The sequence below is a fragment of the Lepidochelys kempii genome, chromosome 24 (assembly GCF_965140265.1).
Source record: "Lepidochelys kempii isolate rLepKem1 chromosome 24, rLepKem1.hap2, whole genome shotgun sequence".
Taxonomy (NCBI): domain Eukaryota; kingdom Metazoa; phylum Chordata; order Testudines; family Cheloniidae; genus Lepidochelys; species Lepidochelys kempii.
Window position 1 is genome coordinate 5146118 of NC_133279.1, and position 26637 is coordinate 5172754.

A 26637-nucleotide genomic window follows, 5' to 3' on the forward strand; every position below is an offset into this window, starting at 1 on the left:
GAGAGAGATGGACGGATGAGAAAGGAGAGATGGGTGGATGGACGGATGAGAAAGGAGAGATGGGTGGATGGGTGGATGGATGAGAGAGATGGACGGATGAGAAAGGAGAGATGGGTGGATGGACGGATGAGAAAGGAGAGATGGGTGGATGGATGAGAGAGAGATGGACGGATAAGAAAGGAGAGATGGGTGGATGGATGAGAGAGAGATGGACAGATAAGAAAGGAGAGATGGGTGGGTGGACGGATAAGAAAGGAGAGATGGGTGGATGGATGAGAGAGATGGACGGATGAGAAAGGAGAGATGGGTGGGTGGACGGATGAGAAAGGAGAGATGGACGGATAAGAAAGGAGAGATGGGTGGATGGACGGATGAGAAAGGAGAGATGGGTGGATGGATGAGAGAGATGGACGGATAAGAAAGGAGAGATGGGTGGATGGACGGATGAGAAAGGAGAGATGGGTGGATGGATGAGAGAGATGGATGGATGAGAAAGGAGAGATGGGTGGATGGACGGATAAGAAAGGAGAGATGGGTGGATGGACGGATAAGAAAGGAGAGATGGGTGGATGGGTGGATGGATGAGAGAGATGGACGGATGAGAAAGGAGAGATGGGTGGATGGACGGATAAGAAAGGAGAGATGGGTGGATGGATGAGAGAGATGGACGGATGAGAAAGGAGAGATGGGTGGATGGACGGATGAGAAAGGAGAGATGGGTGGATGGATGAGAGAGAGATGGACGGATAAGAAAGGAGAGATGGGTGGATGGACGGATAAGAAAGGAGAGATGGGTGGATGGATGAGAGAGATGGACGGATGAGAAAGGAGAGATGGGTGGATGGACGGATAAGAAAGGAGAGATGGGTGGATGGACGGATAAGAAAGGAGAGATGGGTGGATGGGTGGATGGATGAGAGAGATGGACGGATGAGAAAGGAGAGATGGGTGGGTGGACGGATGAGAAAGGAGAGATGGGTGGATGGACGGATGAGAAAGGAGAGATGGGTGGATGGATGAGAGAGATGGATGGATAAGAAAGGAGAGATGGGTGGATGGACGGATAAGAAAGGAGAGATGGGTGGATGGACGGATGAGAGAGATGAACGGATAAGAAAGGAGAGATGGGTGGATGGACGGATAAGAAAGGAGAGATGGGTGGATGGACGGATAAGAGAGAGAGATGGACGGATGAGAAAGGAGAGATGGGTGGATGGACGGATGAGAAAGGAGAGATGGGTGGATGGATGGATGGATGAGAGAGAGAGAGATGGACGGATAAGAAAGGAGAGATGGGTGGATGGATGGATAAGAAAGGAGAGATGGGTGGATGGACGGATAAGAAAGGAGAGATGGGTGGATGGACGGATAAGAGAGAGAGATGGACGGATGAGAAAGGAGAGATGGGTGGATGGACGGATGAGAAAGGAGAGATGGGTGGATGGACGGATGGATGAGAGAGAGAGAGATGGACGGATAAGAAAGGAGAGATGGGTGGGTGGACGGATAAGAAAGGAGGGATGGGTGGATGGATGAGAGAGATGGACGGATAAGAAAGGAGAGATGGGTGGGTGGATGGATGAGAGAGAGAGAGATGGGTGGATGGATAAGAAAGAAAGACGGATCGATAAAAAAGGACGGATACGGAGGAAGGAGAGAGAGGAGGGAGGCCCCGAGCCGGAGACAGGACAACGCAGCGGGGGGCGCGACGGGGCGCGTCCCAGAGACCCCCACGGCGCCGGCCCTGGGAGAAGCGGGCGGACGAGGGGCCGCCGGGGTCAAGCACCGCGCGCCAAGCCGGCGCTGCTCCTTCTGCGCAGGCGCCGCGAGCTCCCGCCCCTTCCTGCCCGCCGGGGCCGCGCCGGAAGCGGACTCCAGTTCCCAGCCTGCCGCGGGGCGGGGGCGGGTTTCCGGGCGCTCAGTGCTGACTCTCGCTTCCGCTGCCGCAGGGCGAGCCGGGCCGGAGCGGTGAGAGCGGGGCCGGGGCCCCGGAGGGCGAGGCGGGTTCGAGGCCGGGCTGCGGGGGGGCCGGGGGTGAGACGCTGGAGCGGCTCGGGGGTGGGGGGCGCGGCGCCCCGGGGAGTTGCACGGCAGATCCGGGGAGGACGATTGGGGGAGCCGGGGGGGGGGGGGCTTGAGGAGGGAGGAAGGTTTGTGGGGGTTGGGGTGTCTGAGGGGGAAGGAGGTTTGGAGGGGAGCCCAGGGGGCGGCGATTTGGGGGGGAGCCATGGGGTTGGGAGGATCTGGAGGGCGGTGGGGGGGATCTGGGGGGAAGGTGGCGATTGGGGCGAGCCGTGGGATGGGGGAGATCTGGGGGGAAAGGAGATTTGGAGGGGAGCCCAGGGGGCGGTGGTTGGGGCGAGCCGTGGGGTTGGGGGGATCTGGGGGGGAGCCGTGGGGTTGGGGGGGAAGCCCAGGGGGCGGCGGTGGCGGGGGAGCCATGGGGTGGAGGGATCTGGGGGGAAGGTGGGGGTTGGGGGGTCTAAGGGGGAAGGAAGGTTTGGAGGGGAGCCTAGGGGGCAGCGGTTGGGGGGAGCCGTGTGGGTGGGGGGGAAGGTGGGGTTTGGGGGGCCTGAGGAGGAGGAAGTTTGGAGGGCCCAGGGGTGGGGGGTCGGGAGGTCTGTAGGAGGACATAGGGGAGGTCTCTGACACGTCAGCGCTCCATGGAGGAAAGGCAGCTAGGGAGGCCCTGCTCCAGGCAGCCTGAAATCAGGCTGTGGGGTTCCTGTCTTGCTGCCTGTTCTGGCTCCAGAAGTGGAGACACGTGGCTGAGAGTAGCAGCCAGGCCCTGATGCTGCCTGGTAGAAGGAGCTGTGTGCGCCACAGCGGCTGGGAACAGGCAGAACTATACTGGGCATAAGGAAGCAATGATCTGTGGCTGGTGGGAAAAGACATGACTGTGCTCTCTACAGGGGCTGAGCCAGAGATGGGAGTGAAAGAGCTGCACAGTTAGCAGCCCCTTTTTCATACCTTCATTTAAGGTAGATCACGGGTTCTCCAGCCTTTTCATGCTGGGGCCCAATACATTGTAGATCTTTTCCCAGACCCAACTGCCTCACTACTTGGTTATCAAAATATAATTTCACAAGCCACTGGGAGGGGCTCTGTGATCTAAGACCACTGTTTAGGAATTACTGTATTAGCCAATTGCTCAAGATTTTGTTGTGGCTAGGGAAGATGATGGTGCTGTAGTCTAGAAATTTCAGAACCTTCAGGATGAGAGGTTTCCTGAGAGAGATATAGACAGGCATTTATATTGGGTAAAATTTCAGGCTTGATCGGCAAAGTCTGGTTATCAGCTATCAAAAGAGGGGTACAGAAAACCCAAGGGGGGATAGGAGCTTAGTGGTGTGAGTGGGGTGTCAGATCATCAGGACAGAGCTCTTATCACTTTTTTTGGTCTGGGAAGAGGAGTTTTGTACCAGGACTGAAAAAAAGGAGCATGCACTTTGGAAGTGTCTGCAGCCAAACAGTGTTTGGATGGGAGCGGACTGATGTTTGAATATTTGTGTGAGAGAGTAAAGATATTAAATATGTGAACTCTTTAAATGGGCCCTCAAGTTAACTTTGTCTTAAATAACATGTTCTTTGTTCTACTTCTAACAGTTAATATTAATTTGATGACTTTAAAAAACAAACCTTAGAATCATAGAATATCAGGATTGGAAGGGACCTCAGGAGGTCAGCTAGTCCAATCCCCTGCTCAAAGCAGGACCAATCCCCAATTAAATCATCCCAGCCAGGGCTTTGTCAAGCCTGACCTTAAAAACTTCTAAGGAAGGAGATTCTACCACCTTCCTAGGTAATGCATTCCAGTGTTTCACCACCCTCCTAGTGAAAAAGTTTTTCCTAATATCCAACCTAAACCTCCCCCACTGCAACTTGAGACCATTACTCCTTGTCCTGTCATCTTCTACCACTGAGACTAGTCTGGAACCATCCTCTTTGGAACCACCTGTCAGGTAGTTGAAAGCAGCTATCAAATCCCCCCTCATTCTTCTCTTCTGCAGACTAAACAATCCCAGTTCCCTCAGCCTCTCCTCATAAGTCACATGTTCCAGACCCCTAATCGTTTTTGTTGCCCTTCACTGGACTCTCTCCAATTTTTCACATCCTTCTTGTAGTGTGGGGCCCAAAACTGGACACAGTACTGCAGATGAGGCCTCACCAATGTCGAATAGAGGGGGATGATCACGTCCCTCGATCTGCTGGCTATGCCCCCACTTATACATCCCAAAATGCCATTGGCCTTCTTGGCAACAAGGGCACGCTGTTGATTCATATCCAGCTTCTCGTCCACTGTCACCCCTAGGTCCTTTTCCGCAGAACTGCTGCCTAGCCATTCGGTCCCTAGTCTGTAGCGGTGCATTGGAGTCTTCCGTCCTAAGTGCAGGACCCTGCACTTATCCTTGTTGAACCTCATCAGATTTCTTTTGGCCCAATCCTCCAATTTGTCTTGGTCCCTTTGTATCCTAACCCTACCTGCCACCATATCTACCACTCCTCCTAGTTTAGTATCATCTGCAAATTTGCTGAGAGTGCAATCCACACCATCCTCCAGATCATTTATGAAGATATAGAACAAAACCGGCCCCAGGACCGACCCTTGGGGCACTCCACTTGATACCGGCTGCCAACTAGACATGGAGCCATTGATCACTACCCGTTGAGCCCGACAATCTAGCCAACTTTCTACCCACCTTATAGTGCATTCATCCAGCCCATATTTTAACTTGCTGACAAGAATACTGTGGGAGACCGTGTCAAAAGCTTTGCTAAAGTCAAGAAACAATACATCCACTGCTTTCCCTTCATCCACAGAACCAGTAATCTCATGATAGAAGGCGATTAGATTAGTCAGGCATGACCTTCCCTTGGTGAATCCATGCTGACTGTTCCTGATCACTTTCCTCTCGTGTAAGTGCTTCAGGGTTGATTCCTTGAGGACCTGCTCCATGATTTTTCCGGGGACTGAGGTGAGGCTGACTGGCCTGTAGTTCCCAGGATTTTCCTTCTTCCCTTTTTTAAAGATGGGCACTACATTAGCCTTTTTCCAGTCGTCCAGGACTTCCCCCGATCGCCATGAGTTTTCAAAGATAATGGCCAATGGCTCTGCAATCACAGCCGCCAACTCCTTTAGCACTCTCGGATGCAACACGTCCAGCCTCATGGACTTGTGCACGTCCAGCTTTTCTAAATAGTCCCTAACCACTTCTTTCTCCACAGAGGGCTGGCCACCTACTCCCCATGCTGTGTTGCCCAGCGCAGCAGTCTGGGAGCTGACCTTGTTCGTGAAGACAGAGGCAAAAAAAGCATTGAGTACATTAGCTTTTTCCACATCCTCTGTCACTAGGTTGCCTCCCTCGTTCAGTAAGGGGCCCACACTTTCCTTGGTTTTCTTCTTGTTGCCAACATACCTGAAGAAACCCTTCTTGTTACTCTTAACATCTCTTGCTAGCTGCAACTCCAGGTGCGATTTGGCCCTCCTGATTTCATTCCTATATGCCTGAGCAATATTTTTATACTCTTCCCTTGTCATTTCCCTTTAAGTCATTTGTTTTTCTCTCATCTAAATATAGGCTAATCATTTTCAAGGTCATTTCTAGTCGGTTGCAATTCTCAGGTGCTAGCACAATGCTGCAATGTTTGTTTCAGACACTTCAGGGGAATGTTGTTGCAGTGTGTGTTAAATTGTTTCTATTGGATTTCAAAGGAGAAATAGCAGAAAGCTTTTGTTTGGTCTTCGATATGAGTCAGCAGTGTGCCCTTGTTGCCAAGAAGGCCAACGGCTTATTGGGCTCTATTAGTAGGAGCAAAAAAGAAAAGGAGTACTTGTCATTAGTAGGAGCATTGCCAGCAGGTCGAGAGAAGTGATTATTCCCCTCTATTTGGCACTGGTGAGGCCACACCTGGAGTATTGTGTCCAGTTCTGGTCCCCCCACTACAGAAGGGATGTGGACAAATTGGAGAGAGTCCAGCGGAGGACAAACAAAAATGATTAGGGGGCTGGGGCACATGACTTACTAGGAGAGGCTGAGGGAACTGGTATTATTTAGTCTGCAGAAGAGAAGAATGAGGGTGGATTTGATAGCAGCCTTCAACTACCTGAAGGGGGGTTCCAAAGAGGCTGGAGCTCAGCTGTTCTCAGTGGTGGCAGATGACAGAACAATGGTCTCAAGTTGCAGTGGGGGAGGTCTAGGTTGGATATTAGAAACACTGTTTCACTAGGAGGGTGGTGAAGCACTGGAATGGGTTCCCTAGGGAGATGGTGGAATCTCCACCCTCAGAGGTTTTTAAGGCCTGGCTTGACAAAGCCCTGGCTGGGATGATTTAGTTGGTGTTGGTCCTGCTTTGAGCAGGGGATTGGACTAGATGACCTCCTGAGGTCTCTTCCAACCCTAATATTCTATGATTCAATGTTTGTAGTAGTTTCTTGTCTTTACAAAATGAGTGTCCTAATGCTTTCAAGTGCCTTTAATTATGTTAAATAACAGTAAATATACTAGGGTTGTTGCAGCCATGTTGGTCCCAGGATATCAGAGAGACAAGGTGGGTAAGATAATATTTTTTATTGGACCAACTTTTGGTGGTGAAAGAGGCAAGCTTTCGAGCTACTTCAGAAGTGCTCTGTGTAGCTCGAAAGCTTGTCTCTTTCACCGACAGGCATTGGTTCAATAAAAGATACTACTGCGCTCACCCTGTCTCTTTAATAAATTTACCACACGTTCACAGAGCAGCCAGGGAACAGAAACCCGGTATCAGGTCATTGCTTTGCAGTGGTCTCATGCTGGTAGAGAACTGTCCGCAATCTTACAGGTGCAACTGCACGGGCACTATACTGAACGGGACGGATCCCTCCCTCCTCCATGGTACGATGCTTATGTGTACAATGTCTTAACCCACACAGCTGCCTGTGCTTCAGAACACATTACACTCACGTATCTATTCTACCCTCTGCTGCTGCCCGCTCCAGAAGGCTGCCAACCCCAATTTTCCCTCTTTAGAAACTCAGGTATTATTAATGAATGGTTTCCCCTTCCAGATGAAGCTGTTCGCTCTTGCTGTGTTTGCCCTGCTGTCTGTTGCTCACAGCGAGGAGGGAGCCAGGCTACTCGCCTCTAAATCTCTGTTAAACAGATATGCGGTGGAGGGCAAGGACCTGACTCTGCAGTACAACATCTACAATGTTGGCTCCAGGTAGGGCTTGTCTGTGTTGTTGGTACCTATCAGATGCCTATCCCTGAAGGACAGGGGGTGTTAGAGCTGTGTCTCTACAATGTGTGTTTCACTACCTCGGGGAGGGGAGAGACATCTAGAGTAAAAGCCTTTCTCAAGCTCCTCCCTTACTCCTCCCAAAGGGCACTGTGGGGGCAGGAGCAAATAGAAGGGAAGAATCTCTGTATTCATAGATTATAAAGCCAGAAGGGTCCATTGTGATCACCTAAGGTTTTCTGTTACTGCTGTTAAAATGAAAAGGAGGACTTGTGGCACCTTAGAGACTAACCAATTTATTTGAGCATAAGCTTTCGATGCATCCGATGAAGTGAGCTGTAGCTCACGAAAGCTCATGCTCAAATAAATTGGTTAGTCTCTAAGGTGCCACAAGTACTCCTTTTCTTTTTGCGAATACAGACTAACACGGCTGTTACTCTGAAACCTGCTGTTAAAATGACTCTGTTCTCACTGGAGTCCATAGGACGATTGACTTGAGTAGGAGTAAAGTTGCACTGTATGAGCCCCCTATCAGGCCCACTCAAGAAGGGGCATTATACAAGGCTTCGAGGGTAATGAGACTGAAGTGTGCAGGGTATTTTTGGGGGGTGGGGTGGGGGACGAATGTGATTCTGGAGGCTCTGAACAGGTCTAAGTGGATTCCTGTGTATGGGAGCAAGTCAGTGTTCATTGTGATGCCATTTTAGATTCCTTGCCTTCTCTCTCCCCTTCGCTGTCAAAAATAAGTTCTTACCAAGTTCTGGCACTCCACTCTTTAATCCCCCTGTTCATCCTTTCCTCTCTGTTCCAGCCCTGATCCCTGGCTTCATCACGTCTGTCTTTGTCTGCATCATCTACCGGTGTCCAAAATGCTTCAGATGAAAATCACCTTCCTTTCCTGTCACCCATATCCCCAGTGCAGTGCTCCCCTCCTCGCGTACATAGATCTCCATTGGCTTCCTGGGCTCTTTCCCCAGCCAATTACTTGTCCTTGGCTTCGTGGCTCCTCTCAGCTCTTCCCACCTATGCTTTCTCCTATGCCCCAGATCCGGTTGGGCAGTCATTTCTCCTTGACACTGTCTTCCTTCTCCTACTCTCATCTTTGTGGCTTTTTACTCCAGATCAGCAGCTAGCACTGAACTTTCCTCTGTTTGTGAAACTGCCTGTAGTATCATAGGGTTAGAAGGGACCGCAAGGGGCATCTAGTCTAACCCACAGTGGGACTCCAGCTGATGCATACTCCTGGCTCTGTTCCTGACTCCTCTCTCTGTTGTATTTAGCGCGGCTTTGGATGTGGAGTTGTCGGATGATTCTTTCCCCCCAGAAGATTTTGGCATTGTCTCTGGAATGCTTAACGTCAAGTGGGACAGGATTGCGCCGTATCTTTTTTGCAGTTCGAAACAATCTCCCCTCCTGCCATGTCCTGGGTCTGTTGTTGGGCTCCCCCTTGTCCCCTCTGATGCCCAAGGATATCAAGACACTTCCAACTCCATACATCATCCCTGAAATGCTAGCACACCTGACTTCTGGCTAAGGCTCCGAAGGCAAATCCCAATAAAGTGCCCTGGGATCTCTAGTGTCCTTATAAACAAGAACTAGTTCTCATGTCACATAGCTACCCCTCACATTAAATTGCATGGAACTCCATTCATCTGTCAGGGAAGGAGGAATAGATGAGTTGCCCCTGTATAAGGGTCTGAATCTGTAGTTACAGGTGGTTTAAGATTTCAAACCTGCTGGTTAGACTCCTCCCTGTGTTCTGAGTCTTGCTCCCCGTCTCCTGGAACAAAGTGCAATTTTTCCTTAACCATCTGCTACTCAGAGCCAGCAACGTATCTCACACTGTGGTCCTGAGGCCCCTCAAAGCTGGGTACTTCAACTTCACCTCAGCTACCATCACCTACTTGGCACAGGAGGGAGGGCAGGTTGTGGTGAGTGGCTCTGATGAAGTGAGCTGTAGCTCACGAAAGCTTATGCTCAAATAAATTTGTTAGTCTCTAAGGTGCCACAAGTATTCCTTACCTTTCTTGTGAACCTGATCACATACAGGATCCTAACAGCAGATCTCACAGCGGAGACGCACAGTGTGTGCGCCTAGACACAACCATAGAGGGATGATAGATAGTCCCTTTCTCTTCTCATATAGTGCTTGCCACGGAGCGCCTGCAATGCCAGGAACAGTGGGCAAATGCCATTTCTTTTCCCCCCATTTCAGGTTGGCTTCACCAGTGCCCCTGGGCAGGGAGGAATCTTGGCTCAGAGAGAGTTTGACAGGAGGTTTTCCCCTCACTTTGTAAGTACCATTAAACCAGTAATCCATTTTCTCACTGTGACTGTACAGTTCAAATCAGTATTGACCTTTTCGTGTGTGCTGGCTCATGGCATGAAAGCAGGAGCCCAGGCACTAAATTAAAAGCCACCTGGGAAATTGCCAAGCTGGCTCCTAAGCTGTTTGGAGCAACTTCTGCAAAATCTTGCAAGAAGAGTGACAAAAGCCACTGCTTGCCAAATGCCAGTCACATCATGGTCCATTAGACTCGCTTCTAGGAATGAGCCTGTGTTGTTCGGGTTCAGATCAAAATGCTTGGGCAGGGGGGCGGGGGCACTCAGGTGTGAGAATCTGGGAGTTCAGCTCTGCATGACCCATCTCGATTCTACTTCTAATTGGTTTTCCCCTTCTGCTAGCTTGATTGGGCAGCTTTTGGAGTGATGACCCTTCCCTCCATCGGAATCCCTCTGTTGCTGTGGTACTCGAGCAAGAGAAAATACGATACCCCCAAGACCAAGAAGAACTGAGGAAAGCCAAATGCAGCCAGCACCCAGAGCTCAGGAACCCCACTTAGAATTACAGTGTACTCAGAGTAGCGGTAATCAACCCTCCAAATCAAGTGACTGGGCCAACAGTTCAGTGCTGGCAGGGGCGGGATTTGTATTATTCTTGTGGCCAGTCACTTTCTTGGGGTTTTTTTTTTTAACCCGTTCTCAGCAGATCTGGAGCAAAGACCTCACCGGTTCTGTTGTAATTAAGTTGCAGACGCAGCTGCAGTACAAGAATGCTAATAACACCCAAGGAGTGCGGATGTGAGAGCCTTTCTGCAGCATTTGTCGCATCACCACTGCTTGCCAAATGCCAGTCACATGTGGCCAGATCTCCTCATGCCACAATCCTCGATCTTGGGTCAGCCCATCACCCTCTCTCCCCAGTATTTTATGCTTCCTGCAACTGTCACTGAGAGGAACGATCAAGTGATGGTAACGGAGACCTCCTTTGTATGCAGATTTATTAGTGCCAGTCCCTCTCAGCCAAGCGGTGGCCTATAAACCCCCATAGAAAGATGCCTGCCCTATAGGGAATGTTGGCTACGTTGTTGTATTTTGGTGAGCAGTTGACCGCCATGTTTCTTTTTTTCTGATTACTCTGTTGAGAAACGTGTGACTCTACACACCGAGGGTTTTATAATAAAATGAACACCACAAAGTGAGCCTGTCTCTTCTACCAGTAAGTTCCATAGTTGGACTAGTGGGTTTCAGGAGCCATATGTATAACTGCAGTAAATCCAGTGGTTGTAGAGGCTCTGTCTGTACACGCCATCAGCCAGCAGGGGCAGTGAGGAAGATCCAGCTGAAAGAGTATACCAAGCCCTTGCCTTCACTAGGATTAATGGTATGTGTTTAACATGTGTTAAAATCCTACTGCGGGTTACTCCATCCCCCACTCCAGGGTCCCCCTTGACCAGTTGCCATGTGTTAGAATTACAACATGCCTCATCCACACTATGAGTTTAACGTGTGTTTAAAAATCCACTTTTTTTAGACTAGACATGGCCAAAAAGCTTAAAATCTGAGACACAGGATGGGAGAGAAACAGCCCTATCAAGGGTAAGTGACTTGCCCAAAGTTGCATAGCTGGTCACTGGCATAGCCAGGAATAGAACCCAGATCCTCATAGCCCAGTGCTGTGTGCTCAGCACCATGCTGGCTGACGTGAAGCGTTGAAACACGTGGCTGCCCAAAACACTGCAGACTGTGTGGCGCATGACACCGTATTAGCCCCCGGGGAGTGGATTCGCTGGGATGAGTAGAGTAAAACACCTTCACAGCCTTCAAGAGCTGAGAGAAAATTCAAGTGGATGTGCAGTTCCTGCTCAGCTCTCTGTACCTTTGTGTATCGTCCGCTGTCTTCTGATGAGTTTTGAGCCGCCCTGTCTAGGGTGCTGTCCTCTTCCCCAGAACATTACTTGTTTAATACGTAGCCTAGCTTCCAGCAAGGGCAGGAGGTACCTGAGCTCCCTAACTGCTTGGTTTTCTTCTTATAATTATAGAAGATTCAGAGTAGAAGCCCCAGGAGTGGGACTTATTTTTTCAAATGAAAAATATTTTCATAAGCTAAAAGCAGGACCAGGAGGATCCCCTGGTGGCTATGCTGCCCTCGCGTGCTGCAGGTCCATATTGCAGTTTATCTGTGCCCTCCTGCAATGAGGGGACTCCTTACAAGCCAGTTCTCTGAATTACTCTTCTAGCGAGGTCTGCCTTGATTTGGGGGTGGAGCGGGGGCTCTGCGGTCTCTCATCAGCCCTGACTGGCCTTGGGCAGTGAGATTAGATTAATGTAAGCCAGGCAAACCACAATGAAGGTCCCCGTTGGAGGAGATGGGTGCATGTGACCTTGGGTTAGGGGGAATAGAAGTGGGTGTTTTTGGCAACCTCAGAAGAGAGTGCAGGGATTGGCCAGGTCTGAGGCCCATTCCCAAGGGCAGCATGTAGCAGGGAGTTTGCCGTGTTGCTACTGCACACCCTGTTGTGTGCAAAGAAGCCTTTGGCCTGCAGGGCTGTCAAACCAGCTCCAAATTCACACGCACGCAATTCAATTTAACCTGCGCCAATTTCCTACCTTGTACTGGAACCTATACTCTTTCCAGCCCCTTCCAAATGAGAATTGCAGAGAGCTTCATGGCCATTCATGAATTAAACCTTTCAGTCCCTCACTGGAATTAACCATCCCCATTTCACATATGGGGAAACCGAGGCCACTCAGAGCAAAGTAGTCTTGTTATCCAAGAATTCCGTGTCGGTGGCCCAAACTCCCAGGCTCTGTGGAAAGCAAACACTGCAGCTTTGTCGCAAGAACAATGTTTCCCAGTCAGGATTTCTCACCCCCTCATCCCAACTGCTCGCTGCCGCCGCCGGTTTCACCCTTTGTTTTGACTGAAGAGTGTTGCAATTGGCAGGATCAAGGAAACCGTTGATGCTAATGCTGAACAAAGGAGCTCCGCTCCACGAAGGGTGTGCAAGAGGGGGCCTTTGAAGTTGAACTAACAGGTCTAACTGGTGCATCCCACTTCCCAGCATAGAATTGCTCCTTCCATGTTACTGCTTTGTGCTGCCTAGTGTTAAGTGTCCCAAACAAAGGAGCTTTCCTTGTGAGCCTCAGCATTGGGAAGAAAGACTGTTGATCATCCCTTGCAGCTGCTTCTCCTGGTCCCTGGTGATCTCTGGTATGATGGATTGCAGGCAAACAGGTGAGAATCAAAAGATACACCTTGCGCACATGTTGCTTTGTTTTCTGCCTTTCAAGTTCTGCTGGGGGTTGCATAGAACAGTGGTTCTCAACCTTTCCAGGCCACTATACCCCTTTCAGGAGACTGACTTTTCTTGCGTCCCCCCAAGTTTCACCTCACTTAAAAACGACTTGCTTACAAAATCAGACATAAAAACACAAATGTGTCACAGCTTGCTATTATAGAAACCTGCTTGCTGTTTCATTTTCCCCATATAATTATAAAATAAATGAACTGGAATATAAATATTGTACTTACATTTCTGTGTATAGTATGTTGAGCTGTCTAAACAAATCATTGTCTGACACTGTAGTTTGTACTGACTTCGCTAATGCGTTTTATGTAGCCTGTTGTAAAACTAGGCAAATATCTAGATGAGTTGATGTACCCCTGGGAAGACCTCTGTGTACACGGGCCCCTGATTGGGAACCCCTGGTTTAGGAGGACCTGAGGGTGAGGAGACTAGGAGGCTGGTCCAGTCTGATCTGTGTAGCCTTTGGTCTGCGGGGCTGTCAAGCCAGGACCTTACAATGGTAGCATTATTTATTGGTATTGTGGTAGCACCTAGGAGCCCTTGTCACCGACCAGGACCCCATTGCATGCAAGGTGCTGTACGAACATGGAACAAAAAGATGATCCCTGGCCCCAAACTGTGTCTAACATTTAGAAAGACACAAGGTGGGTGAGGTCATATAGTTTATTGGACCAACCGCTGTTGGTGAACAGAAGGGACTGGTGTGGTTACAACAACACTTCATACATCTAAGATATATGAATTTCACAGCTCTCTCTACCTGGGGTAATAGCATGGTGTGCTTCCCAGGGCAGGAGCTTAGTGCTTTATGCCCTCTTCCCTTCCCCCCTCCCCATGAGATGGGTGTTATCCTCCTTGTACAAATGGGAAAACTGAATCTGAGTGCCCTGCATTTAGACTGTTACCTTGTGGACATTCTGGTGCATTTGCTCGCGATGAGATGATTCTAGGAACAGATGCAGCCTAAATAAGGAGTTGTCTGTGGGACTAGCTGTAGGCCCTGCCTGGTCACTGGGGAGAAGGGGGTTCATGCCTCACCCCATCTCTGAGGTGGAAGGAAGGAAGGAGGGAGGACTGGAGAGAAAATCGGGTACATGGGCTCTGTGGAGACTGCCCCCCATGATGGCCAATTGCAGTCATGGCAGCAGGACCCAGAGACTTCAGGAATGAAGGTGCCTTTGTCCACCAGGGGTCAGGCTTTCCCAGGTGCTGGGTGTCTGCAGTTTCAAATGATGTCCCTTGAGGTATTGGGTGCTCAGGTGCTAAAGCAGGGTCGCACCCTTTCAGAAGTGGTGTGCCGAGTCTTCATTTAGTCATTCTAATTTAAGGTTTGGCATGGCAGTATTACATGTTTCACGTTTTTAGAAGGGCTCTTTCTGTAAGTCTACAATATCTAACTAAACTATTGTCGTATGTAAAGTAAATAAGGTTTTTAAATGTTTAAGAAGCTTCATTTAAAATTAAATTACAATGCAGAGCCCCCCGGACCGGTGGCCAGGACCCGGGCAGTGTGAGTGCCGCTGAAAATCAGATCGCGTGCCATAGGTTGCCTACCCCCTGCTAAAGCTTAAGGGAGACACACCAAGACCATTGTAGAGCTGTCCCATGCCTGCCGCTCCATTACGCCTGCTCCAGGCTGGATTGAAAATGGATCCTGAGACTGGAAGCCTCCACGGGCTCCGAGGTCGCCTCTCCGCAGCTCTCCACGTGGTGGTGTGAATTCGATTGCGCCGTGGCTCCTCTAAAGCAGCAGGTGGGCCCGTCATCCTTGTGCTGGGCCTGATTCTTACTACATCCTGTGGCAGCTGCTGGTACTGGCTCATCTTTGGAAACCTGCACAAAGGCCCTGGTGTCACCTGTTTGCTGAACTAGCCAGAATATGGAAGAAAGGGCACAATCACAGGCAGAGCCAAGGTACAAGCTCTGGGAGCTGCTGGCAGCTCTCGCTAGGGAAACCTCTCATGCTACATAAGGGCTAACTGGATCAGTGCTAGAACTGTCTGAAGAGCAGCCAGCTGCTGGGGTGGGTGTGGTTAGTAGGGGGTGCTCATCCCTCTCAAGTAATGTCCCTGTGCTGCAGGATGCAGTAATGTCCCTGTGCACCAGGATGAAGCAGGCTGCCCAGCAGAAGAGGCCTGGCTGGGTGGAGGATGCCTCTGGTGGACCCCCAACCAGACCAGATGCATCGAGGTGGAGGATGCACTTGGCCATCTGCTCAATGCGTTAGGTGCTTCAGGATAAGGGTGGGATGTCGGATGGACCAGGTCTCTCGGTGGGGAGGGGGATGAGAAACCTACCCTGGCTGCTAACATACCAGATTAATTTCCAAGCTAGCAGGAAGGTTTTTAAAGCTCACAAGTAGAGCCCTGCAGCGGTACTGGGATCCCAGGGGTCCCACAGAAACCACTGCCATAATAGCAGGAACAAGATTTAAAAACAGCCCTCTGGAGGGCTCTATGCACAAACAATTAAGGCCTTGTTGATTTTAAAGGATCTCTGGTCCCCCATCACGGCCTTAATTGTTTGTGCATAGAGCCCTCCAGAGGGCTGTTTTTAAATCTTGTTCCTGCTATTATGGCAGTGGTTTCTGTGGGACCCCTGGGATCCCAGTACCGCTGCAGGGCTCTACTTGTGAGCTTTGAAAACCTTCCTGCTAGCTTGGAAATTAATCTGGTATGTTAGCAGCCAGGGTAGGTTTCTCATCCCCCTCCCCACCGAGAGACCTGGTCCATCTGACATCCCACCCTTATCCTGAAGCACCTAACGCATTGAGCAGATGGCCAAGTGCATCCTCCACCTCGATGCATCTGGTCTGGTTGGGGGTCCACCAGAGGCATCCTCCACCCAGCCAGGCCTCTTCTGCTGGGCAGCCTGCTTCATCCTGACGTGGCTGGTACGTTGTCTTGCTCCCAGTGCACCTGGCATGCTTGGTGGCAGTCGAAGGGTTAGCACGCTGGCCCCCCGCAAGCCAAAGAAGACACAGTCCCTAAGCTGGGAGCTGATTCGGAGGCAGGCAGTGGTAGGACCCACTATTTGGAGAAGGCAGCATCGTGTGGGCAGGGTGATGTCATATAAGCCTGAGTCACTGCTGCAAAAGGTGTTAGCTCCATTGTCCAGCCCTGCCCAAAACCCTTATCACTGCTCCCAGGTGGGGCCCTGGCTGGCTTGTCACCTCACTTGGCAGTCAGCGATAATTCACCTGGAGTCTCCAGCACCTTCTGCTGGGGGATCTCAGAGTGCGTTGCACATGCTAATGAATGAAGCTCCTCACCCAGCCAGGGAGGTAGCTTGGTATCACCGCCCCTCTGAGCCTCAGTTTCCCCAGCTGTAAAATGTGGACAGGTCATCCCCAGCGTCCTCCAGGGAGTAAGGGGCAGAGGTGGGAACACATGCCCACTCCTGCTCTTACCATTAGATCCCACTCTACTGCAGCCAGGAATTCAATCCAGGAGTCCTGGGCTAGTCCCCTCCTGCTTTAACCTTGAGGTCACGCTCTCCCTGTCCCTGTGTACAAGGACATGTGGGTGCTTAGTGCTCTCTAACTTCCCAGAGGAAGCCGTACTGGTTTGCAGATCTTGGCTCCAGGGAAGCCAATTTCCCTTCTGCAGAGGGGAGCTGAGGTCCCCCAGACAAGCACCACCTAGGGGGAGCACTGTCAGCCAGGGGGGATGCTGATCTCAGTTGCCATCTGCAGGCTGCTACATCCCCTGAGCACCATGCTGGGCTCTGTATGCTCCCTTTCTGCAGCACCTCCTGTTCCCCCCAAGTCTCCCACCCCACCTGGCTTAGCAAGGCCTGACTGGATCCCCGCTCTAGGCTGTGTGACTGTCAGGGTAGGTGTATGCAGCAAGGAGACACCAGTGGCTGGCCCTGGCCAGCCAACTCGGGCTCGCGGGGCTGTCACTGCAGTATAGACCACTGCTCCAGGACCCTGTCTCGGCGGGGCCTGAAGAAGATTCCCTAGCACCTCCCAGAGTGATCCTTGACATCCCAGGGAGACACGTGACGGCGGCCCCCTTCTCACAGGTGGGGAAACTGAGGCACCCACCCAGGAAATTCTGAGGCAGGAGGAGACCTCAGGACTTCCCCATTCCCAGCCTCCTGCTCGCACTTCCAGGGAAGCTTTCTTTTTGACCCAGGCTTCACCCTGGGTATTTGGCAGCCTTTTAAAGGCACTCCCCCTCTTCCCCCCCCCCCCGCCCGCGGTGGCCGCCTCTGCCTTCGGCGGAGCCCAGCGCCCAGCCCAGCCCAGCCCCTTTGGGCGAAGGGGAAGGCGAGAGGCTGGCGCTGCAGGAGGAGAAGCGAGCCTGGTGATGGCCCCGAGGGCGAAGGGTTAACGGGGGGAGGATCCGGGGCGAAGGGTTAACGGGGGGGAGGATCCGAGGCGCTGGGCGGGTCCCGGCTGTTGGATTCGGGGTGAGCGAGGAGGCGGGGGAGGAACCCGCAGCAAGGGGCGAAGAAGCGAGGCTGGAAGCAGGAGCTGCAGGAGCGGAGCCGAGCCGGGGGGGTCGCTCACCGCGCCCGGCCCCGGGGGTCCTGCCCGGGCATAGCGGAGCCGCAGCCCGCCCCCTCTCCCCAGCCCGGCAGGTACGTTCCGATCGCCACCTTTCAGCCATCACCGGCTACAGGTGCCAGCCCGGCTGGGCCGACCCCGCCGGGGGCTGGGCCAGGGGCGAGCTCCGGGGCTCGGCCTGCCCGGTCTGTTGCCGATCCCGCGGCTTCCTGGGTAACCTTTGCCCCGTGCTTTGGTGTTAAAAAGTGCAAGGGAGAGGCGTGTGGAGGAGAAGTGGCTGGAACAGGGGAGGCTGGGAGCGGGGCTCCTGGGTCCTCTTTCCGTCTCTAGGACGGGAGTGTGGTTGGTGGGTGGGGGCTAGGGCTCCAGACCCCGACCCACGGGGTGCGTTCTCTAATGGCCAGAGCTGCCCTGCCGCTGAATTGCCTGCTGGCCTTGGGCAAGGTGCTCAGCAGCTCCGTGCCTCAGTTTCCCTGTCTGGGAAAGGGAACTGGTCATCAGTAAAAAGCAGCTTGAGCTCGCCCCCCAGATTAGGAGTGCCATGGGACTATCTTCCTTGCGGCGAAAGAGGGCTCTGTCTGGGAAAGAGCTGAGGAAGTGAAATGCCCCAAACTCCCTAAGCGCAGTGGTTTGAATTTTGCCCTCGGTAGGGTTGCTTGGTACGTCCTTGCGCCTTCTCAAGCTAGTTCTTCTCCGAGCTCTGGCTAAGGTCTAGCACAGCAGCCATTCAGTAGCCAGACGCATCCCGGGGGGTGGCCTTTTTGCCCTTTTCTGTACACCATCCTTCTCCTGGGATCGTTCAGGCAGCGTAGCTAAAGGTACCAGACACCAGAACAGCTATTCCCGCACGGTAAGGGTAATGAGCTTTACCCCAGTATCTGCGTCCACACTAGTGGATGGATATAATAATAGCAGTGGGAAATCCCACCCCTACCAACAGAGCTATACCAGGACAAAATCTGTGTGTAGACCAGACCCTTCAGTCTGTCCCAGCTCTAAATTCTACCACCTTAAGCCCCGGCCTGCCCTCCAATTTTAGCTATGTGGGTTAGGAGTGTGATTTTATTATGATGATGATCAATGATTGTATTTTACCAATGACGCTGTGCTGCTAAGAGCCCCAGCGTAGTCCCCGTTACAGCAGCATCCGGGTATCAATGCAGTTAGAGTTGATGCTGTGGGGGGGAACTATGCAGTGTAAGCACGCTTGTCCCCATGTAACTGTGTCCACATCAGAGAGTTTTGCAGGTACTGGTGTAACTATACTGACAAATCCCATCATCATCAGCAAATCCCATCTGGAGGGAAGGAGCACGTGGCTGTGTTTGGTTATATTGGAAGTTTGGGTCAGCTCGGAAAAGTGACACTGGAAACAGGGCAGATCTGCTCCGTGTGTGTATCGGACGGGCTGACTTTAGTGACAAATGACAATATAGTCCCATGCAGAACCAGCCTGGCTCTGGGTGTGGGAACTAAAGGGTATTCTACTTCATGCATGATCAATTGAGATGCTTATCCTGTTCCCCTGGAGTTGCACCTGGCTGGCCCTCATTGAGGGCTCGGGTGTTGCTGAGTGCAGACTTTGGATGCTGAGGTGCAAGGTGGAAAGAATCCAGGCTCTGACTCTCTGATCCCCAGCTGGGTGTGCAGGGCTGGGTGTTTGGGGTGGGGGAGAAAAGGAGAAGGGAGATCCCTTTGCTACAGAATCCCGAGAAGGTGATCAACATGGAGCCCACAACTTCATTTTTAAGAACTACCTCTCAGGGGAAAACCTGGCTCTGAACTTGCCCTAAGGGAGGCTGCCCCATCCCTTTTGCAAGTGATTCTCCTCTGGAACCCATTTGCTTCTAATGGGTGCAAAGTGCTGGCTGAAAGGCCCCATACAAGTGCAAATCTGCTGCTGCTGGACCAAACTCATCCCTGTGTCACCTGGCTTCTCTGGAGTTCTGGCCAGGATGCACTTTGGCCGAGGATGTTTGAAGCACATCTCCCCCTGCCCCAGTAATGCAGAGTATTGATCTTGGCTCCTTTCCTGAGGATGGCTTGCAGTCACAGTGTGAATCTGGTCTGAAGCGTGTTGTTCAGTCCTGGGGGAAGGGGCTCAGCCAATTAGCATTCTATCATAGAGCGCACGGCCCTCACCCCTTGCGTGGGTGGGGGCGAGATGACTGGCCTGCATGAGATGAGTGGGGCAGATCTCAGCACCCATTGTAAAAACAGCCCCGACAACCAGCTCAAGGTGCAGACCAAGAGGCCAGAGATCCCAGAGCTAGACCTGGCTCGATGTTTCAGTCAAAACAGTTTTCCAGCAGAAAAATGCCATTTTGACGGCGCTGAATTACGTTGTGGAACTGGATCCAGTTCGATGAACTGGCATTTAGGAAACAAGTTTGGAATTTCTTTTGGGATAATGCCGCAATATGTTTCAGATGAAAAGTTTCCCTTTTTTTTTTTTCCCTACAAAACTTCTTTGCCTTTTGAAATTCACTTTATGCTGTATAATTATTTTAAACGGTCACATCAAAACATTTCATTTCAATTGACCTAGAAGGGGATTTCCCACCCCTGAAATTTAGTTTCAGAAAAGCTTCCGAATGTTTGGCTTTGGGGCCTGAGTCAGGTTGGAAAAAAATTTTAAGCTTGAAATATTTCACTGGATGGGCTGGACCAGCTCTACCTCCAATGGGCCATGGAGCCTGAATTCCCCTTTCATCCCCCAGGGGGTCCGTCTACTGTGGCAGTGAGACACGTTGGCCCATAGGGCAAGCTGCTCACCCTGTCATTGCCTGGGCCGGGCCTATTCTGTGGCTATAGGACTGAGTAGCCACCTGTCTTGGATGGTTTAGACAAAACAAATCCTGCATCTTGGCTGGGGGCTAGACTAGATGTCTCTTGCAGTCTCTTCTAACCCTATGATTCTGTGACCTTGTCCGTTGCCTATTGGGGATCTTCATTGGGGGTGGATTGGACCTGAATGGATGTCCCACCTCTGCTGTTTATCAGTCCCACCCCAGCCCTCAATAAGCTCGGGGCCTGATCCAACATGTGCTGAAATCCAATGAAAAAACTCCGGCTGACTTCAGACTCGGGCTTTGGAGCGGGCCTTATATAGGATTTTGATCCCCTCTCCCCCAGGAATTTTATTCTTTTCTTGCTCTCCTAAGCAGTGCCTGGGTTTGTACTTTGGGGACTTTCCCCCAATCCAGCACTGAAAGGAACATAATTGCCAGACTGGATCAGACCCAAGGGGACCCCCACAGTAGTGGATGTGAGATAATCTGCCCCCCCAACATCAGGTCTTATCCTGATCCCAGACAGAGCCCAGCTTGACCCCGACGCGATTTAATATCCCTTCCACAATCTGTTTGTATTCACTATCCTAGCTCAGGTAGTCTTGCTCGCTGTATAAGTGTCCAAGCCCCTTTTGAATCTTGCTGACTTTTTTGGCCTCGGAGATATCCTGTGTCAATGAGTTCTACCGCCAAACTGCATACCCCACAGGGGAAAGTATTTCCATGTATTGGTTATGAACTTGCCACTGGGGAGGGGTAGCTCAGTGGTTTGAGCATTGGCCTGCTAAATCCAGGGTTGTGAGTTCAATACTTGAGGGGGCCATTTAGGGATCTGGGCCAAAAATTGGGGATTGGTGCTGCTTTGAGCAGGGGGTTGGACTAGATGACCTCCTGAGGTCCCTTCCAACCCTGATAGTCTATGATTCTATAATTCCATCTATTTGTTCCTATGTCAGGAGACAGGGAGGAGCTGGATCCCATGGGGGGGAGGGGATTCTAGTGGCACCTCCCATGTGAGGCTGGCCAATTTAGCAAGGCCTGACCTGTCATCTACCCCTATTATGTTGTAAGGATAACAAAGCTGCTCATCAGTTGAGCCGGGAGCGTAACATGATCCATGAGCCGCTTTGTCACTCTTAGGCAGGTGGCTGTTGGAATTCTTTGCAAAACATAAACACAGGTTTTAAGAGGGCTGGGTGTTGATTTTAGCCACATTTGTAAGTTACAACTGAGTCCACCACAATTGATTCCTTTCCGGGGGCCCCCAGGACTCAAGTCCTTGCTGTGATTTGAGCTCTTCCGGGATGAATCTAGCAGGCAGCCCGATGCCTGGCAGAAAGAATGACCTGTAATAACCGGGGCTGATCCTAGAAGGAATGTGCAGGGATGTCTCCTGCTTTAGCACGAAGGCATGTCTTCCTGAGCCCAGCATATAAACTCAGCCTGGAGCAACAAAGTTTTACAATGGCTGGCATTTAAAATGGAAGAGATGCTTTCAATATATTCATGCACACTGTGGTGTGTTTGGATAGGAGTATGTTTGAGTCTGGGGGTGTGTCCAAGCATATAAGTGACATACACTATCAAACAGTGTGTTAAGAGCCTTTGCTCTGCTCCACAGGAGAGGGTAAGAGTATACTACAGCTACCAGCTGAGGGAGCTGCTCTCGCAGCTCAGGAGGTATAGTCTTGTGCTTGTAGGTCTGGATTTCAAACTGCACCACTGAGCCCAACGGGGCTGGTGTGTCTCTGTGTGATTGAATCTTTTGTGTACACAGGTGTGTTTATGTAGGGTCAGTGTTTGCACCTGTCGAAGGTATTTTGGTGGATGGAGAGAATGTTGCCTACGCTAGAAAAGGTGCCAGGCAGCAAGCTGAGAGTGTTGGACAGCTGGCTTTGAATGACGGGCAGGCTGGTGCAGTGGTTAGGGCTTGGAAGACAGGGGGGCAAGTCCCAGCTTTGCTGTAGCCTCCCTGGGTGACCTTGGGCCAGTGCCTAGGCCTCCGTTCCCCATCTGTACAGTGGAGCTAACAGCAGCTGCCCTGTGTCGTGTGCTAAAGATCACGAGGTTCTGGGCTGAGCACTGTGGTTGTTGAATGTGTCTAGCCTGGATGTGGGATGGGTCCTGTTTTCTCTCTCTGGGATCTGGCCAGAGCTGGCCTGTTTTCATGCTGTTCCCTGCACACTGGCACGCCTTCCACCTGCGCACGTTTCGCTCCTCAGCAGCCAGGCTCTTCACGCCCCAATGCAGGGAGGGGAAGAAGCTGGCAGGGGGGCAGATTGTCTCGCAGAACCTTTCCCTGGGTAAAATAATAATACCCAGCTCCTAGCTGGTGCTTTCCATCAGTAGATCTCAGCGCTTTCCTAAGCGGGTCAGTAGGGTTAACCCCATTTTACAGATGGGGAAACTGAGGCAGAGAGCGGGGCAGTGACTTGCCCAAGATCATGCAGTAGGTCAGGGGCAGAGCTGGGAATAGAACCCAGGTCTGTTGAGTCCTGGTCCAGTGCTCTAGCCACTTGGACATGCTACCTCTTAAATTCACAGATTGACTCCTCATTGGCTTTGTGAGGAGTAACTTGGGGTGCAGGAATAGATCCACCTTAGTGGTATATTTTCTGGGGTAGGAGCATTCCCAGGAATGGCTTTGTTAGTGAGGACCCCATACAAGCTACCGTGGGGTGCCCACCAAAATAATGCCCCAGTGCTGGAACAGGGGAATTGGATGCATATCTCACTAAGGTTCTAATCTGTCCTCCATCACCGTAATGCCTGAGCACCTCACCTCTATTTATCGTTACCACCCCCCTCTGTGAAGCAGGACTACTAGCCCCATTATACAGATGGGCAAACAGGGGCCCAGAGCGGCTAAGTGACATACCTAGGGTCACACAGGGAGTCTCTTGCAGAGCAAGGAATTGAACCCAGGATTTCCAAGTCCCAGGCTAGCCCTTCCCCTCCATCACCTACCCTGCAATGGAGCACCCTAAAATCACTATGTCTGACCCAGCCAATCCCACTGCTGTTGGGGTGGGGACCCAGCAGGGTATGTGTTTTAGGGCGCCACGGAGCTTTGAAGTGCCCTGGGCTCATGTAACCCCTGGTGAGTGTGTGTGTGAGGCCCCCCGTTTGTGCCAATCCACAGTGGTTGTGAGTCTGTGGATTTCCCTACGCTCCCCTTCAGTGGAGCCAATTTAGTTGTTTTCCGACTCCCCCTATAAACTCAACACCCCTTCTGATTTCAATTCCTGGGGAAAACACTAAGCAGCCACTTCTCGACTGTGTAGGGCTGACACTGAGGTCTATTCAGCAGTGCATTTAGCAATTACCAGATGCCCTTCTAGCCAGATCCGAGGCTTCCACTATAGCCCCATGGGATTGGCTGGGTCCCTCGACTATTCATGACTCAAGGCTCCAAGATCAGCAAACAGACTCTTCCACAAACAACACACACCTTAATGCCGTGTTTCCTGGGCAGGCCACCCTTGCACCCTGCAGATCCAGTGCCCAGAAATGCACAGCAGAGATGATGCAAACAGAGAATAAAGGGGGAGGGATTTTTTTTTTTTTTTGTGGGGAGGGGCGCCAGGAGGAATGGAAGAGGAAGAAGGGATGTCTACAAGGCAGAGGGGGAGCGGTTAGCATCATGATCAGAGCCAGCAGGAAGAGAATTAAGTGCCAGCCGTTGCCATCTGCTGTTGTCTGCACACCTTGGATTCCATTTGTTGTGCCATTGTTTTGATGTGGCTTCTGGGTACGTGACGCACTGCTGTGAATAGGACAGAATACCACACAGGCTGGTGCACCAAGCAATCGCCCACGCTCCAGCTTTGGGTGAGATCCTGGGCAGCACGCTCAGGCTTCTTTAAGCCCCACCTGCATGGGCAGAAGGGAGTGTTGTTTAATGTCTCCTCCTGATCTATTATCATCTGTTTTGTGGTAGCAGCCGGGAGCCCCAGTCATAGCCCAGCACCCCAGGGTGCTAGGTGCTGTACAAACACAGAACAAAACCACAATTCTTGCCCCAACGAACTTACGGTCCAACCTAACAGGACATGGCATTTATATAGGGCATAGGTTCTCAGCCTGGGGTTGGCAGAGAGGAGTCGGAGTCCTGACTGGCTGCTCATATTACTGAATGGAAGACTAGATCCTGGCAGGGTAAGGGAGAGTTATGAGAAAGGTTGAGAGCTGCTAGTCTGGTGCTGTGTGGACATTGATGCCTCTTTTCAGCTCCCTGAGAGGTGGGTCTGGGTTGTTCCCTCCATTTTACAGAAGGGTAAACTGAGGCACAGAGGGGGGAAGTGACTTGCCTGAGGTCACACCCTGAGTCAGTGGCAGAATCCACAGTGGGGCTGCCTAGCCTGGTGCTCTAAGCACTGGCCAGCACCCAAATCCCATGGACATCAGCGAGCATTGGAGGGCAGCCTGCCTTTCAAACAGTGGACACTCCTGGGCCTGGGTCTGATTGAACCTGGTTTGCTTCCCACTTGCCGGAAAGGGCATTGCTGCTGCAGTGTGACACGGGAACAGACCTGCAAGTGGGCCTCAGTTTCCCCATCTGTGAGACAGGGAGAGCAGCACTTCCCTACTGCACAGCCTGTGGAGAGGGTATGCACAGGCTCGTGGGGTGCTCAGTTACGAAGGTGATGGGCCCCATGGCTAGATGCATTATTAATCTGTCCCTGCATAGGCTACCGGATGAGGGATCTTGTTCTCTGCAACCGCACATGGCGTTAAGAGTAATGTATTCCTGTGACTCCAGCAAGGGGTTCTGGTGACCTGTGTTCGCCAATAGCCTGATAGAGGCGTGTTGCTGCGGGCACGTTATTTAACAGGAGAGCATTCAATGTAGATCTACCTGCATCCCTTGCCCTCCTCCACATCAGTCCTGCATGGTCTGGGGACGTTCCCGAGCAGGATTTATGAAGAGCTGAAGAAAAGGCAACCTGATCCCTTCAAGGCAATCCATGCCACCAGCGAGCCCAGTGCATTATGGGCTGTGCCAATTGCACAGGGGTAATTCAAATTGGGCTAAGCCAGTTGCTCACCAGTGTGAAGTGCTTTGCTCCAGTTCAATTACTTTGCTTTAAGAACGGATTTCAGCTGAACCAGTGCAACTTCTGTGTGGAGACAAAAATCTCACTATCGAGCCTCCAGGCCTGACTTTCCACTCCCTCTGCCTTGTGCAGCCGCTCCGGTCCAGGCTGAGTGTAAAATGCAGCTGGATCCAGGCGTTTCCCACCCACTTTGTGCAGGGGTAAACGGTGGTGCTAACCCTTGCAATTGTATCCCAACTCTTGTGATATTTAGTATTTTTTTTCCTTCAAGCCCCAACTCCTGGAGTCACTTGATTTAGGGAGAGTCGCAGGGATTTGTTTAAAGTAAGTTTCTAGCTCTTGTGATTGTCGAGGGAAGCTGGACAACATGATCCCAGCATGACCTGAAAGGCTCAGAGACCAGGAGGCAAAGGCAAAGAAGCAAAATTGTTTTTTTTTTTTTTTAAATCTCATGATTTATCAGCTGATCCCAGGATTGCATGGGGTTGATGCTGTTATGTAAATGACTCCAAACGGTGCAGGGCAGTGGTGAAATCAGGACCTAGGGGTACGTCCTGGCTGATGTCATGGGGAATTTTGCCATTGACTTTAACGGGGTCAGAATGTCAGCACTAGCTCATTGATTTAAAGAGTTCCCAGCACCTGCATCTCTTCAGACATGGTGCTTCCCATGTTCACATTCTTGACATTCCAAGCGGTGCCCAGGAAGTAGGCTTGGAGGGGTTAGGTTTGTATTGGTAAATGTCAATAGAGGTTGATTTCTCGGAACACACACAAAGAGAGGACAAACTATTTCCATCAATAACAATTGAAATGGACAGCGAGGCGAAGCAGGAGAAATGCTGCTTGAGAGAGTTTAACTTAACGATAATACTTAGTCCTGCCACGAGGGCAGGGGACTGGACTAGATGACTTTGCGAAGTCCCTTCCAGTCCTATGGTATTTACTATGTGTATTTTCAAATGTGATGTTGCCAGTTTTTGACTTACTGGTTATAAAACTTTCGCTTTTTATGTCTCGGCATCTGCTGTCCTTCAGTAATTGTCTGACACATGCTCCCATAATTTCTGGCATCTGTGAACATTTAAATAGATCAAAATAGGGGAAAAAATGCTTAAAACCCATAATTTTGCACAACTCTGAAAATTTAAATTGATAAAAATACACGTTGATATTATCCATTGACATAACCGTTGAATTCTGCCAAGTCTACTAATACAATTTTTATTCGGTTTTTTTCATTCCTGGTCATGTTCTCATTATAAAACCAAGGTCTCCAGAGAACAGTAAGAACGTCCAGGAACCTCCCACATGTTACAAGGCTGTAACTCCATCAAGAGTGACTGGAGAGCTCGTAAACTGTCGGTCGATGCTGGAATGGCTCCCTCCCATTCAGTTTGGGAGGCTTCGCTGAACACCAGCGAGGGATGTGATCAGACAGTTAAAGCCCCTGATGTGGAATCAGGGTTCCT

General features: G+C 51.1%; 2 protein-coding genes across 5 annotated transcripts in view; both read left to right on the forward strand.

The window, feature by feature from the left end:
• The first annotated feature begins 1899 nt into the window (after positions 1-1899).
• Positions 1900-10694, forward strand: SSR2 (signal sequence receptor subunit 2). 3 transcript variants are annotated; one of them, XM_073322647.1, is made up of 6 exons: positions 1900-1968; positions 7043-7197; positions 8493-8591; positions 9035-9143; positions 9428-9505; positions 9898-10694. In XM_073322647.1, exons 2-6 carry the CDS (start codon positions 7043-7045, stop codon positions 10006-10008), a joined length of 552 nt encoding a protein of 183 aa, XP_073178748.1. In that variant the 5' UTR covers positions 1900-1968; the 3' UTR covers positions 10009-10694. The 3 variants fall into 3 exon arrangements, with proteins under 3 accessions (XP_073178748.1, XP_073178747.1, XP_073178749.1); XM_073322646.1 differs by having other exon boundaries at positions 1953-2034; XM_073322648.1 differs by lacking the exon at positions 1900-1968 and adding an exon at positions 2889-2981.
• A 6543-nt stretch (positions 10695-17237) lies between these two features.
• Positions 17238-26637, forward strand: part of ARHGEF2 (Rho/Rac guanine nucleotide exchange factor 2) — a 130337-nt gene continuing 120937 nt past the window's right edge. Inside the window, exon 1 of one of the 2 annotated variants that reach the window (XM_073322498.1) lies at positions 17238-17390. The gene's annotated coding sequence lies outside the window, so the exon portion shown is untranslated. The remainder of the gene's footprint in view (positions 17391-26637) is intronic. The other variant, XM_073322499.1, reaches the window with a different exon arrangement.